General features: G+C 36.0%; 2 protein-coding genes across 2 annotated transcripts in view; both read right to left on the bottom strand.

Moving 5' to 3' along the window:
• LOC132635952 (25S rRNA (cytosine-C(5))-methyltransferase NSUN5) overlaps positions 1 to 5,265 on the bottom strand; it is a 17,842-nt gene extending 12,577 nt beyond the window's left edge. The window contains exons 1-5 of the mRNA XM_060352572.1: positions 4,971 to 5,265; positions 2,624 to 2,682; positions 1,402 to 1,452; positions 1,179 to 1,314; positions 829 to 914 (exon numbers count right to left, since the gene is read on the bottom strand). Coding sequence (XP_060208555.1) covers positions 829 to 914; positions 1,179 to 1,314; positions 1,402 to 1,452; positions 2,624 to 2,682; positions 4,971 to 5,208 — 570 coding nt within the window. The 5' untranslated portion in view covers positions 5,209 to 5,265. The remainder of the gene's footprint in view (positions 1 to 828; positions 915 to 1,178; positions 1,315 to 1,401; positions 1,453 to 2,623; positions 2,683 to 4,970) is intronic.
• An 11,098-nt stretch (positions 5,266 to 16,363) lies between these two features.
• Positions 16,364 to 19,087, bottom strand: LOC132637444 (uncharacterized). The gene is made up of 4 exons (XM_060354532.1): positions 18,161 to 19,087; positions 17,483 to 17,696; positions 16,833 to 16,886; positions 16,364 to 16,440 (listed from the first exon to the last, which is right to left on the bottom strand). Exons 1-4 carry the CDS (start codon positions 19,085 to 19,087, stop codon positions 16,364 to 16,366), a joined length of 1,272 nt encoding a protein of 423 aa, XP_060210515.1.
• Positions 19,088 to 19,738: the final 651 nt, after the last annotated feature.

Genomic DNA, 19,738 nt, shown 5'->3' with positions numbered 1-19,738 from the left:
ATCTAATTATGCCATCTTTTAGCTCAGATTAGCAGCAATTGAGAGGGGAAAAAAGAGTAGCTCTTAATTAAGCTGGCACTGGAAGAGCAGAAACCGACACATCCATGACCTAAAGAATAGCTTAACACATGTCTAAAATATTACTCCACCTTCATTTCTCCAATTTAATTTCTGCCTCTAATAAAAGTCAGATTTAGGGGGATTGATGGACACACTTGAGGACGAATTCAAGGGTTTAATAGGGACAACACTTAGTTGAGGTGCCAAAGTGGAAAAAAGGGGCAAGTTTAGGGGGCCGCATATGCATTAAGCCTGCTTTAAATTATACCAACCTTCAGTAGCTTACATAGTATCTTTGCATCTGCCTTCTTCCTCTGTCCCCCTAAGTGACAACTGGAACCACCACCCCCACCCCTACCACACACCAACCCAAAAAACTCCTTTTATTCTGAAAGGTAACTTTAGGACCTCAATCTATTAAATTTCGTCTTTCCTCCCAATATTCTAAACAAAACGTCCATGGCCACTCTAGGACTATCATACCTCACTAGAGTTGTGAAAGAGAAAATATGGACAAGTACCATTAAAACTGAATAAAAAACTAATAAACTAGGCAGGAAAATAATTCATTAGAGGAAGTACTGTAAAGATTAAGTAGAGCAAAGATGATTGTCTGGATCAGATTTTGGCGTAGGATGTTTTGACTCAAGGAATTACCTCTGATACACATTCCAAACCTATATTCTACTGAGTCAAAATGACACTAAAGTTACTTCAAATTATTCAGGCGGTGCCAAATAAATGTTGCATCTAAGGGTTATATCATACCTCATACTGTTTCTTAAATTCGAGCAGGGCAGACTCTACGTCCATCTTCAGAGTATTTACACGAGCATAACAAGGTTTCAGAAGGTCTGCAATGAAAATGGCAAACAAGATTCTAGTGACACTTCTGAGACTGCTTTTTGTGATCAATCAAATAAATACACCAAGTGTAATCCAACAGACAACTTAGAATAGACACTTTTCCATCTATTTTTGATATAGAAATGATCTTCTTAATTCAATTATTTATTAAAAGTCTGTTGACAAGTTTGAACTACTGTTGACAAGTTTGAACTATGTATGTCTCTCACAGAGATAGCGACCATTAACAGACTAGGAGTCAAACGAGGTACCAGAGATTTTATAAGAAGACATCAACTCTGAGACATCTTTTACTTTCTTTCGCACTAAAAGCTTGGCAAGAGCTGCCTGCAACACATCCTTTTTCTGCAGAAGATACTTTTCTGCATCACCAGCTAATAAAGCCTCCTGTATAAATTAAACCATCTCCGTAAACAGCAACAACAAGAAGAGCCAAAACAATGAAACACACTGGGGATGTATATTGACAAATACCTGGCCAAAAAGGATGTCATACAATATTATATACATTAATTCTTCTTGCCTCTGCAACAATATTAGCAGCAGAGTTAATGCACAATTGAATCAAAGAGAACTAAAATTCCACTCAAAAGATTTTGGAAGTTTGTATCTTGATTACGTGCCGTCCAATCTATGGATCATCATAATGTTGCTATATGTTACTAACATTTTTCCTTCCAAAACACTGGCAAAGTTCCATAACAAAATCTCAGATTTCCCCGTTGCTGCTTACAGTTTATATGGATGTTTCATATTGCAATAATTCATTACTTCCTATTATGTAGACAAATCCAGACTATTAGGCACCAAAGATGTCAATTCAATGTGTAAAATAGTTGATGTAAACAGGGTTACATGTTATGTTAAGAACTTCAGGAAAGCGAGTGAAAGATGAGTAAGGAAAACCTAGTTTATCTAGGTGGGTGGCAGAAGAAACATTTAACTGAGTCTACTGTTTAAAAGGCAATTAGAGAATAATAAGAACCCTCCTATGCTTTTGCAATATTGAGTAGAGCTGGTTCCCGGTACATCAGATTATTTGAAGTGCAAACACCATATTTTACTTGTTAGTTCACATCGCATCAAAACTGTTGTTCTTGGACTGTAGAATACCAAGAAGAAGTTCTTCATCAAAAAAAAAAAAAAGAATACCAAGAAGAAGCACGCAAGAAACAAGTTTTGTTTTGACAAGAACAAAAAGTTCAGAGGTTTCCAAGATAAAATGGCAATTGACCACTAAGAAAATATTATAATCAATTACTTATGCCACAAAGATAAAATCATTAGTTATTTGAAAAATTTATGCAACTTAAGCTCTTCCCAGAAAGCCATTTACTTTGGATAGTCCATGTAGTTACTTGATATTTCAGAGATGTTGGCACTTTTCGCACCTGCAGTCTGTAGATAATTTTTTCTTATTTAATCAACATAAAATGATAAACATAATTAATTATGAATAAAATAAAAAAGTAACAGAAGATATTCAAATGAGAAACACCTAAGGATGCGTCAAACACAGGTTATTCAGGAATCAGGATATTACTCAAAAAGAGAGAAAACGGAAAAGAGGAAGATATACAAGTCAACAAGAATTTCTCATGACGCACAGTTAAGCCCCTATGCCATGCAATGAGAGAAGTCCAAGTGCCAAAATCTAACAATCAATGAAAATTCAGATGTTGAAAATATTTCTAACCTTCCACTTGCTACTCAGCACATTGGCAGTGTGAAAGACATCCTTTATAATGGGAAGATCTGCAACAAGGAAGAATCCACAACAGTTGCAATTATTAAGCCAAAAGATGGACCTTTTGCGTAGGTATGGAGATAGCATGATTTTGAGTCACTGAGTTAATACCGGTGCTTTTAAAAGCAAAAGGCGCAAAAAACCCACAAAATCCGTGGGGCTTGGAGTGAAACTCGATAAGTGAAGTGCACTCTTCCTCGAAGTGAAGAGTGCAAATTAAAAAGTTGAAAAATATCAAACATGTATAAATTTAGTACTATAACAATCAAATGCAATGAACAACTAATTTCAGCATCTGATATGCAATATTCCTTCCGTTCCTATTTATGTGGCATCGTTTGAACCAGCACAGAGCTTAAGAAATAAATGAGCCTTATGAGGTATCATACCTTTAAAAAATCGACCGAGCTTGGCCGGTTTTTTCGGTCGATTTTGCTTGGTTTTTTTTTTTTTTTTTTTTTTGAATAACAAGGGAACCGCAGCGGCTACCCTTCTGGTGCGGACAGGGTAAACCCCGCTCCTGTACAACAGCCTGCAAACCACACAGGAGAGATAACCGGCACTAGGCAAATCCCCTGTTGTCGTAGGCAGGGGACCTGAGCATGGCTCAACCAACTGACCCAGCCTTGCCATGTTTTTAGTAGTGTTTTTTGGTAGTTGTCGTTAGATTTTTAAGTCCATTCTATTAGTCGGACCAAAGGTGTTCTACTTTAGCAAACTTAAGCTACTAAAGATGCCCAGGATCATATTTAAAGGACCAAAATCGACCTACTATCATAGATAAGGGACAATTTTGGCTGAAAGCTCCGCATACTTCTATGAAGCACATGGCTTCACTCATAAATCGATAACCCTTCGCTTCACATTGTTGTTGTTGTGTGTTATGGTAAAGCCCTTGAGTTTTCAAAATGACTACACGCCACTGAAGTACATGTACAAATCATGATTTTCGATAAGATCACAGAGAAAAAAAACGAAAACCATTACTACATCAAACCTCCAAGAGACAAGCTATGGATCATGCTTCTTACAATTTCTCAACAAGTAAAAGTGAGATAGTCGAGTAGATGCTTCTGATTACAAAGACTACCCTATTATTCCTTTATTTCATAAAATATAGTCGATCTTAAGCAGTAAGGTCTTTTTATGTTTTTTATTGAGCCGAGGGTCTTTCGGAAACAGCCATCCTACCTTGGTAGGAGTAAGGTCTGCGTACACTCTACCCTCCCCAGACCCCACATTGTGGGATTTCACTGGGTTGTTGTTGTTGTTGTTATAGTCGATCTTAAGCAGCAAAAATAAGTGCATCCCATTTTCAAACTGTAAACATGGTCCAGACTCCAGAGCAAAAAAATTTGGCAAAAATAAATAAGAAGTAGCACCCGAGCTCCCTCTTATATTAGCTGGGATGATTTTCCAACATGCAGTGGACCAAGCAAGCACACAAATAATTTTAGAACCCGTTTGGCCATGAGAATTATTCACTTTTTTTCGGGAGTAACTTTTCAATTCATTTCAAAATCAGTGTTTGGTTATAAAATTTCCAAATCCAACTTTGAGTTGGATTTCAAATATCGAAAAGTACTCCAAACCTGTTTTTCAACTCCATTTTCATAAATTCCAAATAAAGTATTATCTCTTCTTAGCAAAACATATAACCACACACAACTCCAAATAAAGTGAAAAGTATTTGAAACCTATGACCAAATGCCTACTCAGTCAACCAAACATGTATTCACTTGCACTTAGCAGCTGTAAATATTTATTTTTATTTTTTTAATGACAAAAAAAAAACCCCACTATGCATAAAACAAGGTAAACATGAAGTTTGGTAAAAACCCTTGAGCAAATTGCCTAATTATTAACAGTATCACTCTTCTTTTAGTAGCTCCCTAGATTGTATCCTCCCATTTTGTGAAAGTAAACAAAAAAGATGCATATTTTTCAAGGTCTACAGCCTAAAAGATAATTAGATAGTAGTAGCTTTTCCCAACGCCAATTTTCACAACCACTTTGCAGAAATCAAATAAAATAACTTCATTTTTCTCTTAAACTCCATATCTAGTCAAATACTATAACCAATTCAACAAGAAAAAAAGGTCAACTCATAGGCATACGCGAAAATGAGTACTATTCCATCCGTTTTAATGTGTTTGCTGTTTAGTGTGTCTCTTTCCTTTTTCGGCAACTCATGTTTAAGAGCACATTTGGTACATATATTTATAGTTTATGACATGCAAAAGTATTCTTTATATCTTAAACGCTGTACCAAATTAAAAAGAAATATTGTAGTTACATTTGAGGGTTTGACAAACCAAAGCGTAAGTAGCCCTTTTGTTCCTGACAGATGGACTATACACCAGCGTCTTTATGGACCCAACGGCTCGGCGCCGAGCGTCTCCTTGTAGAGTAGTTCGCAAGACCTTAGCGGCTTCTCTCCGTGCAAACAGAGCAGACCGCTCGGCGTTGCTCAGCCGCTTCTGGTTCGCCGCTGGTTTGGGTTTGGTATCGCCTTCCACCTTCTTCCGCGCCATAGTTTCCACTCCGGCTGCTCACTCTAGCTTAGAAGAAAGAAACAAACTCTTAATGGACTTTGGCCTAAATGTTTTTATTCTTTTGTTTTTGCGCGGAGTGCCCTTCTTTTGGGCTGGTCTTTATATTTTGCCCCTCATTTATGACTTCTTTCATTTTTGCCCCTGCCGTCTGTTTAATGAAAGTTTTTTAACGAAATTACCTTACCGCATTAAAACTCTTTCTATTTCGTCATTTACCCTTTTCTTTTCTTTTTTTGCTTCTTCGTTCCTCCTCTGTTTTGTGTCTGTCTTATCTGTTCTAAAATTTAGGTACGAATTTGGATCTTTTGCTCGTTTCAATATTCGTTTTTATGTTAAATTGTTGTTTGTTGAATTGATATCTTTGTCTTTGTCGTTTTTTATATTTAATTGATCCTTTTTTATTTAAAATTATAGTGTTTTGTTATAGTGTCTGTATGATTTTTTGAAGTTTAGTTTCGTTCCCCATGTATATATTCTGGTTTTTTTAATGTCGTATTATGAATTTCGTAATATGTTTTAGTTGATTTTGATATGCGTTTTGGTTTTCTCTTTGTTGAATCTTTGAAGTTTTGCCTGTGAACAGCTGTTTTATGTTGTTGCTGTTGTTTTTGTTTAATAATCTGGTTTTGTGAAGAATGTGTTTGTCTGAAGCAACATATGCCCGGTCTGGCAGAGTTTTTGGTTTTTGAAATTGAAGTTATGCCGGTTTCGGCATAAAGTTATGCCTGTTCCGGCATAACTTCATGAATTAAGTTAATTTATGTGTGTCTTGGTTTTTTGGTGTTGTCTTGTTAATAATTTTGGTTTTTATGCAATCTTTATGTGTTTTGGTGTTGTTTTGTTAATAATGTTGGCTTTTTATGCAATCTTATGTGTTTTGGTTCTTTCTCCTATTATGCAGGTATTTGTGTACCAGTCTAGGGGCTGATTTTTTATTATGGTATATGTTAATTATTTTCATTCTCATTTTTGGTTTATTCTTATGTAAACTCTTGGTTTCTGTTGACATTAATTTTTCTTATCTAGGAGGAACATCCCTTGGTTAAGTTTGAACACTGGGTTGAAGGAGGTGGCATGTGGAGTGGTGATTTTCATTTTCGGAGTTTGATTTTGTCCTTTTTTAGTGTCTCTCAATTGGAGTTGTTGAAAAAGGGTGTGTTTGGACAGTTTATGGATTTGGTTGATGTCCGCCTGAGTGATAGTATTTTCCATTGCTTGATCTTATCGCAACTTTCATCTAGTAATAATAGTGCGTTAAAGTTTAAGATATTTGATCGCGTGTGTGTATTTGATTCCGAGTCTTTCCGTCTTATTACTGGGTTGGATTCTTGTGTTGGCGATTTTAGTGTTGTGTCTAGCAGACCAAATTGATTGTTGAGACTTTATTTTCCAAATCAGGATAGAATAAGGTTGTCTGATCTCAAGGGTTTCTTACAGATCAAGTCAAGTAATCGTACTGGTGGTTTTTGGGAAAGATCTAGTGATCCTGTTAAACTTGCTGAGGTCTATATAATGGAGAGGGTTTTGTTGGGTCGTAACGAGAAATGTGTTGTTAAAGGTCATCTAATGAAGATAATTGACGATGATAGTCTTCGAGTGTCTTATCCTTAGGGTTCTCTTAGTTTTAATTGGTTGGTACGGTCGATTCGTGGTTGTGTGAAGACTTTCAAGAGCATGCCATCTACACGTTATATGATTAGTGGTTTCCCTTACGCTTTAAATGTGTGGCTGTTGGAGGTTTTCCCTATCTTTCGAGGGTTTTCAAGTTTTCATGGTCTGAAGTCTCCTCGTATGTTGTCTTGGGGTCCTTCAAAGCAAGTTGATTATAAAGTTATTACTGATAATTTCTTCCATGCTGAAAAAGTATGTGTTTCCCTTTTGTTGATGCTTCTTTTTCTTGGTTCTTTTTCCCTCTTGTTATTTTTTGTGTTTTTGTCTAATTTGATGTGTTTATATTGTGTTATAGAGATTCAAAAAATTTATTGTCCATGCTGTTGTTGTTGGTACGGAACAAGAGATGCTGGATTATCCAGTTGCACTTAAATTTCCTGATAATTCAGGCCCTTGTTCTTCCCGTGCGGTTTTGCCATCTGAAGTTACTTCTCAGATAGTTGATGTAAGTTGTACTTTGCTTTTTGTGTTTTTGGTTGTTTAACTGAATTCTGAGTTAGAGGCCTTGTGGTATAGTATTTTAGCAGGAGACATTTTTGTAGTCTTTTCTGTTTTGGTTATGGAAATTAAAGTTTATGCCCCTTGAGGCATACTTTTTGGTTTTGCAAACGTAGAATCTGCCCTTTCCGGCATACATTTCTCCTTTCATATTTCAGTTCTGCCCCTACCGGTATACTGTTCTCATTTTGAGACTAATTTTAGTAGGTAACACATTTTGCAGTCTTCTCTGTTTTGATTTTGGAAATGAAAGTTTATGCCCCTTGAGGCATATTTTTTGGTTTTGCAAACTTAAAATCTGCCCCTTCTGGCATACATTTCTCCTTTCATATTTGAATTCTGCCCCTACCGGCAAACTGTTTTCATTTTCAGACTTCAGTTCTGCCGGTTCCGGCATACTTGTTCAACATTAATTTAGTGACATCAAAAGTAATGTGTTGTTTTATTGATCTGTTATACAGGGTGTTTTGTCTAGTGTGAAGAAGAAACTTGATGATTAACGATCTACAATTGTCAATCAAGTAAAGGTATGGCTTTTTATTTTTTTATTTTTGAGTTTGTTAATATGATATGTATACTTTGCATGTTGCATTCGTTGTTTTTGTTTATTCTCATTTTCTTTTCTTCTTTGTTTAAATTTTTTTTTCATTTTTTTGTAGTCTTTGGATAGCCGTTTCGAAGAATTGGATAAAAATTTTGTTGGCGCGATTAATACTGTGGATAGCTTAGTTCGTGTACATGATGAAACAAAGTCATGTGTAGCAGCTTCTGAAAGTGCTAAAAGAACTTGTTTAGAAAGTAGACTTGACAGTTTGAAAAGTAAATTTGATTATGTGATGCATTGTGTTGAAAATTTAGTTCGACTGCATAGCGAAAACAAATCTTATAAAGCTTGTGCATCTGGTAAAAGACAACCTGATTTGGGTTATTCAGTGAATGATGAGGTGAAGTTAGATGCACATCTTGGAAAAGAGAAGAATATGCTTTGTAAAGCAAGGTCTACAAAAAATGAGACGTCTCCCATGCTCGATATGCTCTGTGATGCTGTTGTTTCTTCATCAAGTCAACTGTCTGATAAAACTCAAACTCTTTCTCAGTTTGAAAAGGAATTTGTGAAATAAAATGAAGACCGCGTTAAAGAAATTGCTGCAATTAATAATGCTTTTCAATGCGGAGATTATGTGTTTTCTTCTAATGAAGCATCACAAAATGTAAATGAAGTAGCAGCTGCTGTTGAAGATAGTAGAAAACGTCCGAGATGCGAAGATGGAAACAAAGAAGATGATGGTTATCCTAATTGGTATTTGCTTACACCAAGCAGTACTCCAGTTGAGAAACGGTTGAGTTCTGCTGTTGAAGATATATACTGTACTGTAGAAGAGTTAGGAAAGTGAATTGATTTTTTTGTTGTTATTTACGACAAGTGTTATGTTATTGTGTTTCTCCCTTTTTCGAATGATGTATATGTAAATTGGTCTTTCATTTCTGTACATATAATGAAGTTTCACTTTTTCAAACTGTGCTCTGTAGTCTGCCTTAACCGGCATACTTTTGCCATTTTTGTGAACAGATGTTCTGCCCCTTCCGGCATACTTCTAAGATGGAAGTAACTGTTTTTCCTAAAAATAAAAGAGATAATTAAAAAGTGACTCTTGTTCCAAAACATCTCGAATAAGTGCTACAGTTACTTCCAATTAATGTATTAATTGTTTTGTTTTTTTTAAAAAAAAATGGGAAGAGAAACTGAAAAATTCTTTGTATTTTTGTCAATAGTTGCGACAGTTACTCCAATTTAAATTTGAGTAACTGTTTTTGGTTTTTTAAAAAAAAAAAACTGCAAAACTTGTCGTATCCTCATCCAATTGAAATCCAAAGAGCTTAATTTGCAAAAGTCAAGCCAAATAATCTTGCCGCCTCCGACATAAGTTTGCCCGTTGGGAACAGAAGTTATGCCCTTTCCGGCATACTTCTAAATTCGTAGTAACAGTTTTTTTTTTCGCTAGAAATAAAAAAAGATAATGAAAAAGTGACTCTTATTCCCAATATCTCTAATAGGTATTGCTACATTTACTTCCAATTGAAAATGTATTAATTCTTTTAAAAAAAAAAAAAACTGAAAAACTCTTTGTATTTTTGTCAATAATTGCAACAGTTACTTCAATTCAAATTTCACTAACTGTTTTGGGTTTTTTTTTTTTTTAGAAAAAACTGCAAAACTCCCTGTATCCTCATTCAATTGAAATCCAATCGTTTCAACAGTTATTCCAATTTAAAATGGACTAATTTGAACTTCTATATAAAGCCACACAGTTATGCCTACAACGGCAAACTTTTATTCCTAACACACTTACATTATGCCGCTTTTGGCATAAGTTTTGTCACGTGGTTAGCACGTGTACAGTTTTTTTTTTTTTTTTTTTTGTTCAATATATATTTGTCCGCTCTTCCTGTAATTTACTTTTTATTTTCGTTCGTTCACTTTAAAGTTGAAGAAGGCAGTTGCTTTGTCACGTTTCCTATATCATCTTTATCAGTTTTTTCATTGATTTCTCTTAGTGGAGTTTCAATTTCATCTGTAAGTTATTAGTTACTATTTTATTACTTGTTGATAAGTTATTTCCTTCAATTGTTTGTGTCTGTATTTTATTTGAATAGGGTTTTTTTTTTCCTTTTACGTTTTTGGTAATGCATTGTGGTAATGTATTTTTGTTGGTAATGTTTTTTCTGTGTTTTTTTTTTTCCTGATTGAATTTTATGTTTTGCTCATGTCAGTGTGCTAAATCATGAGACGACAATTTGGACAAGTTGCTGACTATTATATTCCTCCGGAAGAGTGGACAGACACACGCATCAGTGCTGTATGGCGAGGGGATGAAAAGTTTGTTAAATTTGTTGAGAAATTTCTTACAAAAGAACAGTTGGTAATTTTGAAGAATCGTCCTTTTGGGAAATTTATGGAATTACATAATATAAAAGTGTCGGGTATCTTGGTGAATTTTATGTTGTTGTCGGAAGTTCAGTGTTCTGAAACAAATGAAATGCATTTTAATATACAAGATAAACTTGTGACATTTACAGACCAATTATTTAAGAGAGTCACTGGGTTATCAATTACTGAACCTCTTAGATCTTTCTATGCTAAATATAACAAAACCAATGGCAGTCGTCTTTTGAGAAGATATTTTAGTGTTGAAGATGGTAAAAGGAATTTGGAAATGAGGGATTTGAAGTATGTGATGAGTGCTGAAAATGTAGATTTTGAAGATGACCTTGATGCGGTGATGCTAGCAGAGGTATACATTCTTAATCGTGTTTTATTGGGCGGTAGAATTGATAAAAAGGTATTGTGGCAGCATATTGTATACATAGAGGATAGTGAATTGTTTGAGCAGTTTAATTGGGGGTCTTTGTGTTTTGCTGAACTCCTGAGGTGTTTCAAATCAATATATAAGCAAGGGATAAACAAACATAACATTGATTATGGTGTTGTTGGTTTTGTTTTTGGCTTTAGCGTTTGGGTTTGGTCTAGCTTCAATGACTATCGCAAACAATATGTTGATATTATTGGAGATTGTTGTGAACCTCTGATGTTGTCGTATGTCAACAATAAATCTCCACATTTCAATGATGTCAAGAAATTGCTTGTATCCGAAGAGTACACGAGTGGAAAGGTAATGGTGTTTATTGCCCTTTACTTTTCGTGTCAACTTTTAATGTGATTTTTCTTTTTCTGTTTTGATGTCATTATTTATTTTATTATTGTATGGATTTTATTTCAATAGCGAGGTAAAGGGGTGGTTGATGAATCTCCGGACAATTCAAGTGGTGATGGAAGTGAATCTGAAGATGCCAATATTGCTGGCAAATCCACTGAAAGCTCTTCTCTAGAGCGTCGCATTGAGGTATTTCTCATGGGTCCTCTCTGTTTTTCCTGTAAAAGTTTTGTTCCTTTTTTTTTCTCTTGAGTTTAACACTTTGCTGTATTTGTTTATTTTCACAGTTCCTGGAAAATATTTGTGATGTTAAATTGGATAGGATTTTGAATAATCAACAGAAGGAGAAGGCCCAGATGGATCAGCTGATTTCTGCTTTGCAAAAAGCAGGGTTAAATTTTGAATCCCAAACTGCTTCTGATGATGAAAATGTTCGTCGACATGTTGATTCTCCTCGTCATGTTGAAAAGCGTAGGCGCAAGAGCACAAGATCTGTTCGTAAAAGTGCTGCTGCTAAAAGGAAAACTAAACAAGCCATGTCTCGTAAAAATGTTGAGCAATCTTCCGTTGGGCAACGAAGAAGATCGGTGCAGTCTCATGTTGGGGAAGATATTGCTGATATTGAACAGGCATTTTGGGAATCTGAAACTGCCACCGGAGACGAGGGGGGCAACGGTGTTGATTTGTCTAATGTTGAGGCTGAAAGTAATCAAGAAATTCAGATGGAAGATGTGCAAGCCGTTTCTAGTGAAAGAACCGTTGATGAGACAGAGTTGGGAGGCAAAATCCAGTTTTACAAGAGAAGAAAATTACGCAAAACATTACAAGATGCAAATGATTCTCTAAATGTGGCATTTGAAGATGATTTTGGAGAAGGCCAAGCAAATGTGACATGTCCCATGGAGACAGATGTTGAACAAGTTGAATCCCTAAATCCAACCGAAAATGTTGAGGCTGAATTGCCTTCGGTAAATTTACATTTATACTTTGTTGTTTTCTAAACCTAAGTTGCCTGGCACACTTTTCTGATAGTTGACGCTTTGTGTGCTCTTTTTTGTTTTCCTATATGCAAATGATAGTTTTGCCCCTCCTGGCATAATCCCCTTTTTTATTTGCAAACTCATGTTCTGCCTACTCCGGCATACTACCTTTTTCGCAAAGTTATATTTCTGCCTACACTGACATACTTTTACTTTTTGAAACTTAGCTCTTGCCCCTTCCGGTATACTTTCATATTTTATATGCAAATTCATGTTCTGCCTCCTCCGGCATACTCATCTATTTTGGAAAGTTATTTTCTGCCCACTCCGGCATACTTTTACTTTTTGAAACTTTAATCTTGCCCCTTCCGGCATACTTTTCCCTTTTTCAAGCAGAAGGTATGCCCCTTCCGGCATATTTTTCAAAACTTGTTCTTAAATTTTCCTTTTTGTGAACCTAACTTCTGCTTGTTTCGACATAATTTTCAATCTTTTACCACTTTCAGAATTTGTTAATTTTTTATTTTAATATTTTTGCTTCGATGATGGATGTTGTGTTTCTTAATTTGTTACTTTATGTAGGTTGTTGTGGAGGAACAATTTGCCGGTGAACAGTTTGGTGACGCCAATCGTGAAAAATCCAACGTATCTCCACCGAAAGGACATATGCCTGAAAATCTTGAGCAAATTCAAGATGACGCTGTGGTGGTTTCTGATCATCTCGAACGAGATTTATCTCCTGCCAGAGATGATAGGATAGAAGAGGGTGATACGTTGGTGTCGCCTCATCATGATGAATCGATTGTATCTCAAGCTGAAGGAAATGCAACTGGAAATGTTGAGGCTGAATTGCCTTTGGTAAATTTACATTTAAACTTTGTGGTTTTTAACACTTTGTTTGCTCTTTTCTGTTTTGCTTATGCAAATGATAGTTTTGCCCCTCCTGGCATAATCAACCCTTTTATTGCAAACTCATTTTCTGTCTATTCCGACATACTACCTTTTTTCGCAAAGTTATATTTCCGCCTACACTGGCATACTTTTAGTTTTTGAACTTAGCTCTTGCCCCTTCCGGCATACTTTCACATTTTATATGCAAACTCATGTTCTGCCTTCTCCGGCATACTCATCTCTTTTGGAAAGTTATTTTCTGCCCACTCCAGCATACTTTTACTTTTTGAAACTTAAATCTTGCCCCTTCTGGTATACTTTTCCCTTTTTCAAGCATAAGGTTTGCCCCTTCCGGCATATTTTTCGAAACTTGTTCATAAATTTTCCTTTTTGTGAACCTAATTTCTGCTTGTTTCGACATAATTTTCAATCTTTTACCACTTGCAGAATTTGTTAATTTTTTATTTTAATATTTTTGCTTTGATGACGGATGTTGTGTTTCTTAATTTGTACTTTATGTAGGTTGTTGTGGAGGAACAATTGGGCGGTGAACAGTTTGGTGGTGCCAATTGTGAAGAATCCATTGTATCTTCACCAAAAGGAGATATGGCTCAAAATCTTGAGCAAACAACACTTGAAAATCTTGAGCATATAAGGCGTGAAACACCTGAAGCTCAAGTTTCTAACGAGGGCGATGAACGCGCTGTTGTTCCTCATATTGGTGTTATGCCCGAGCCTATTAATGCGGTTGAGCCATTGAGGAGCGAACCAACCAATGCAGACCCGGTTCAAGTCAGTACTCCAAGGGAGTCCGCTGTTGTTGATGGAAAGGGTGAGAACTCTCAAGGAATGGAGGACAATTTTCGATATGTGCCCTTTGAAGATATTGTAAATGTCGCTTCTTCCGCTGTCAAAGAGAGCACTGTTAGTCAAACCCCTCCTATTGCTGAAGAAGAACCTGTTGTCGAAGTGGCGGAAGTGCTATCTTCCTTGAAGACAAGGCGCCAGAGGAAAAGGAAAGTAGTGGGTGATACCCCGGCACCCGGATGGATGCTACATTCTGGACGAAACGATCTTCCTTTTGGGTCACGGAAGGACGAAAGTTACTGGGATGAACAGTACAGAAGGATGTGCCCATTCCATTACTTCAAAAGCAAACTTGCGTGACCTTTTGGAAAAAATTTATCAATCCTCGAAATCTTCCACCAAGTAGCTTTCGACCTACTGGGTAAGTTTTTAGTTATTGTGTGCTTTCTTGCATTTTTCTTCCGTATTTTGGGTTTATGTTTTTTTCTTTTCAGTCTTTTAAGTACAATCTCTGTATTTTTGCCCCTCGTGGCATAATCCCCCCTTTTATTCCAAACTCTTGTTCTGCCTACTCCGGCATACTACCTTTTTTCGCAAAGTTATATTTCTGCCTAAACCGGTATACTTTTACTTTTTTAAAATTATCTCTTGCTCCTTCCGGCATACTTTCACATTTTATTGCAAACTCATGTTCTGCCTCCTCCGGCATACTCATCTCTTTTGGAAAGTTATTTTCTGCCCACTCCGGCATACTTTTACTTTTTGAAACTTAAATCTTGCCCCTTCCGGCATACTTTTCCCTTTTTCAAGCATAAGGTTTGCCTCTTCCGGCAAACCTTATTCATAAAATTTCCTTTCTGTGAACCAAACTTCTGCTTGTATTTATGTAATTTTTGTTCCCTTTTCTTTAATCAGGGCAGAAGACGAGGTAATGTATCCTGGAAAGTTGAACCAACTCAGTGAAGTTTATAAGTTGGGTGATGTTGAGCCAAAATATAGGATGTTTTTTTTAGTTGTACCATGATGTCTATGCGCTTAATGATGAGGTTCGTGATTGTCTTTTACTTTTTCTTTTCTTATTTTTCTATTAGTTATTGCTTCTTGTTTCTTTTTTTTTTCTTTATTGCTGAATCGCTATTTTTTTTTCCCTTAACACAGCATATTGATGTGATGCTATATTATTTGAGGAAGAAAATGATGTATCATCCTCCAGCTGCCAATGTTGTTAAGTACACAACCGTAGATATGATGTTTGATCAGCTTGTGCAATTTGACATCAATAGATACTACGAAGACCCGGTTAATTACCACTGGTTTGCTGGCGGCAGTGATGATGCATTTTTGCTGAGTAATATTGTGTATGGGCAAAGAGAAAAATGTGGTATATCATGGGAGAATGTCGACAGGGTATTAATTCCTATTCGCCCAGGATCTGATGATCCTAAAGCAATTTCTCACTATGTACTTGCTGTTTTCATGATTGATGAGCGTAAATTGGTAGTTTATAACTCACTCAATCATAATGATGATCGGTTGGTTCGCATTGTCGAGGCCTACTGTGGTATGATCCCTAAGTTGTTGATGGTTAATGATTTTTAATTATTCAGGCCATCATACAATAATTTCAGTAATCTGACATATACCTGGGCTGCCTGTCCAAAGCAAGGATCGTACGTTTCATTCTTATCTTTTTTAGCTTTTTCCATTGTTTGTTTTTTATTGTTTTTGCTTTTCTGTTGTTCTAAAACATCTCTCTTTTATGACTTTCAGAGATTATAATTGTGGTCGTTTTTTGATCAAGTTTGCTGATATGCTGATTAGTGGTGAAAAACCTGCTGATTGGGATGGTTCTGGTTTGATGGACTACATGAAAGAGTGGTCAATCAATTTGGTTTGTCATGGGAAAGATAAGCTAAAAAAAGGTTATGACACGCCACCAGATACAGCTGAAAGTGATTATCATGAGCATAACGATATGGAGTGTGAGTATGAGATGAAAAAGAGAGCAAGTTATGTGAAGAAAGCAAAAAAATAGTTTGTTTAGGTTGAGCTAGATCTGTGAAGAAAGGAAAAAAATAGTTTGTTTTAGTTATTTTTGCACTATGTAATTTTTTTTTCGTGCGTCCTTGTGTTTTTTGTAAATGTTATAAGATTGTATAGTTTGTTTGTGTTATAAATTTCAACTTTAAGCCCGTTTGTAATTTGATGGTGTTCATCTTTAATCTCAACTTCTGTGTTAATAAAAGCTGTTATTTTGTTGAAAATTCAAGTTATGCCCTTTCCATCACAACTTCATGGTTGTTGTGTAATAGAATTTTGCCGGGGTCGGCATAGTTTCTCATTAAGTAAATAGAAGTTCTGCCCATTCCGGCATAATTTAAGTTCAGAAAACTTGTCAAAACCAGCAACAAAGACAAACCCTTTGAAGTTATTGACCAGCCAAAATGCATTTATTGGGGATTATTTGTGACGGAAAGCTGTTATTTTGTTGAAAACCAAAGTTATGCCCTTTGCATCACAACTTTATGGTGGTTATGTAATAGGAGTTTGCCGGGGTCGGCATAGTTTGTCATTTTATGAACAGAAGTTCCACCCTTTCCGGCAGAAATTAAGTTCAGAGAACTTGCCACAACCAGCAACAGAGACAAAACCTTTTAACTTTTTTCACCAGTCAGAACGCATTTTATTGGGATTAGTTGAGACCCCATAATTGTTATTTTAGTATGAATGAATTTTTATTTTTAGTCTATGTTGTTGTTGTTGTTTTTTTTTTTTCCAATCCAAAATTTGTATGAATGAAATTTTAGTATTAATGAATGAAATATTTTACTTAGTGTTAATTGTATTGTGCTGAATGTTTTATCTAATTTTCCAGCATTTTAAAATATTGTATAAATAACAAAGCACATAAGTATGCCCCTAACAGCATACTTATTTATTTTGTAAGCGGAAGACCTGCTGATTCCGGCATAAATGTAAAACTTGAAAACATCAGACAGAAACAATATTGTTATGTCCCAAGGCATACATCTATTAAACTTACTGGGATGTAGTCTTTGAGATACCAATTTTGTTTTCCCGGCAAAAACTGTTATATCTGCCATAGGAGGCATAAATTATAAAACTGGATAATTAAAGTTGATGATTTTTTTTCTTTTTCCTCAATGTTTTATGGTAGAGAATTGTAGATTTCATGTCGGGACATTTATCTGTTGCTATTATATAGTCTTTTATTATCAGCAACAAGAAGATAACAACTTAATAAAAGAAAATAATAAAAGAAAGAATGGACAGAAGAATAAATGAGTGATAAGGTGCTTGAAGTCTCAGTCTTAGTAATACCAAAGTGTTGTCATTTCTTTCAGGCAGAGTGTGCATTATGCGACAAGAATCATAAGATAAATTCATATAAACCATGTATAAGAGTGTGATGTTAGGATGACAATTTCCTCTTCCTGTATCTTCTTGAATATGGATTGAAAGCTGGACTGTGGTTACAGGTTGCCTTAGTGTGTCCAAAGAACTTGCATCTACCACATCTGTATGTGTACTTTGTCGATTCTCTTCTTGTGCGATATCTTTTTGTTTGTTTTCTTCCAGGTCTTATTTTAACATCAGGCGGCGTTATTTTAATATCCATAATGTTTTGTGGAATAATCCATGAGTGTTGATTTCCAACTGATAGTATTTCACCTTTGTATGTCTCTTGGCAGGCTTGTTTCTTGAACCAGTCCGCACAGTATGTACATTTTGGCAAACTTCTTTTGTCTATAACTGCCATGACATGTGTGCACGGTAACTCGTCAGTTTGGAACTCCAAGCACTCACAAGTCATATTCTTCAGGTCTACATTGTATTGATATCCTTCATCTTTCACAACAAATTTGACGGGAGTTTTGTTTTCTACCTGTGGAAATTGACAATATAAATGAGTGATATTTTTTGTGGCAATTTTCAGATTATATGAGAGTTATGCCCTTTCCGGCATACTTTCTGTACAGTGAAAATAAGAGTCTTCCCCTTCCGGCAGAACTAAGTATAAAATAGGGTGATAGTTATTCCTTTGTCCAGCATAAATTTTGTGTTTGGTTAATTTTAAACTATACATTGCTCATAAAACTAAGATTGAAGTGTGTGTTGGTAAAATTTACTTACTTTCATTGTGAGCATAAAAAAGTGTCATAGTTATGCCCTTACCGGCATAATTCCATGCTAGTTAAAATAAGAGTCTGCCCCTTCCGGCAGAACGAAGTATAAAAATAGGGTCATAGTTCTTCCTTTATCCAGCATAACTTTTGTGTTTGGTTAAAATTAAACTATGCATTGCTCACCAAACTAATATTGAAGTGTGTGTTGGTAAAATGTACTTACTTTCATTGTGAAGCCTCTACTTATCTTTTCAAGCAGAATCTTTTCAGCCCAACATGTCAGGTCATGGGATGGTCCTGTTGCGTCCAATTTTCTCTGGTAAAACCAATTTTGCAGCTTGTTCTGGATGTAATAAATACATGCCATTATTGGCAACTCCCTTGCTTTCCTCAATACAAAATTCATTGTCTTGACATTGTTTGTTGTGACCATGTTGTAACGCCTGTTGGTGTGGAATGAACGTGCCCATCTTTCCGGTGGTTCTTCTTCTATGTATTCTGCAGCTTTTGGGTCGATTTGCTGTATCTGTGACATATAGGTACGAAACTCTGCCTGTTTGTAGGTAGTTGCTGCATTGTAGAACAGTGATAGGATCGCTTCGGATGGGAAATATTTCTGCAAGTTCTTCTCCATGTGGTAGATGCATATTCCATGCTGGGTATCTGGATACAGTTCTTTGATTGCAGTTGCAATTGATGAGTGGCGATCGGAAAGAATTGATAGGTCTTTGCGCGTGCCAAACACCTTTTTCACGTGTCTAAAGAACCACCTATAGGATTCATTATTCTCAGAGTCTGCAATACCAAATGCGAGAGGAAATATGCTGTTGTTTCCATCTTTTGCTACTGCTATCATGAGAACACCGCGGTATTTTGATTTCAAGAAGGTTGCATCCACCATCATTACTGGTCTGCAGTGTTTCCAACCCTCAATTGATGCTCCATACGCGAAAAAAGTATACTTAAACTTATTGTCAGCGGTCCATTTGATGTTAGCAACTGTTCCAGGATTTCTTAATTTCATCATGTGAAGATATTGCGGTAGAAGTGTGTAGTTATTTTCTGGGCTTCCTTTTATGACATTATAAGTGTGTTGGAGGGAACGCCATGCTTTGTGGTAACCAATGTGCAAGCCATATCTGCTTCTCATTTCTTCAATGACAAATTTGGGTGTTTATCTCTTGTAGTGTATGGCGTACTAGGTCTGTAATGTATTCCTCTATGACTTTTGAAGTTGCATTCCTCATGTCAGAGGTGATGAAATTTATTGAACAACTATGTCTCTTTTCAAAGTTAACTACTTTGAAAAGTTCTGATCCTCTGAACCTTGAACTGTGGAAACGCCAAATGCAGGTTGGGTCAACACATCTGATGTAATACCGTTGCGTGCATGACTTTTCTACCTTGTACTGTTGATGACGAGTAATTGCAATGTTATTCATGCACTTTTTCACGGTATCTTTGTCTTTGAATAAAATGCCAACTTCTATTTGATCAATCGATGCACTAGGTGTCAAAATTTGTGTATCATTTTGTATCCTCTTCCTCTTTAGTGTCTTTCTTTTGTTGCATGGCCTTGTTTGTGTCTCTTCAATTGTCATGCTCGAAGTAAGTGATACAACATTCATTGAAGTTGGATGCTGAGAAAGGTCATTGTTTACAACTTGCTCAATGTTTGGTGGTTGCCATTGTAGCTGCTGAGGTGTATGGTTAGGAGTTACTATCTCGCTCTGCTCATGTGGAATCCCAAGGTTATGTCCAATAGGGCTGTGTTGTTCGTCATCCAATCCAACTTCAGACA

The sequence above is a fragment of the Lycium barbarum genome, chromosome 4 (genome assembly GCF_019175385.1).
Source record: "Lycium barbarum isolate Lr01 chromosome 4, ASM1917538v2, whole genome shotgun sequence".
Taxonomy (NCBI): Eukaryota; Viridiplantae; Streptophyta; class Magnoliopsida; order Solanales; family Solanaceae; genus Lycium; species Lycium barbarum.
This window is presented reverse-complemented; position numbering and strand designations above follow the sequence as displayed.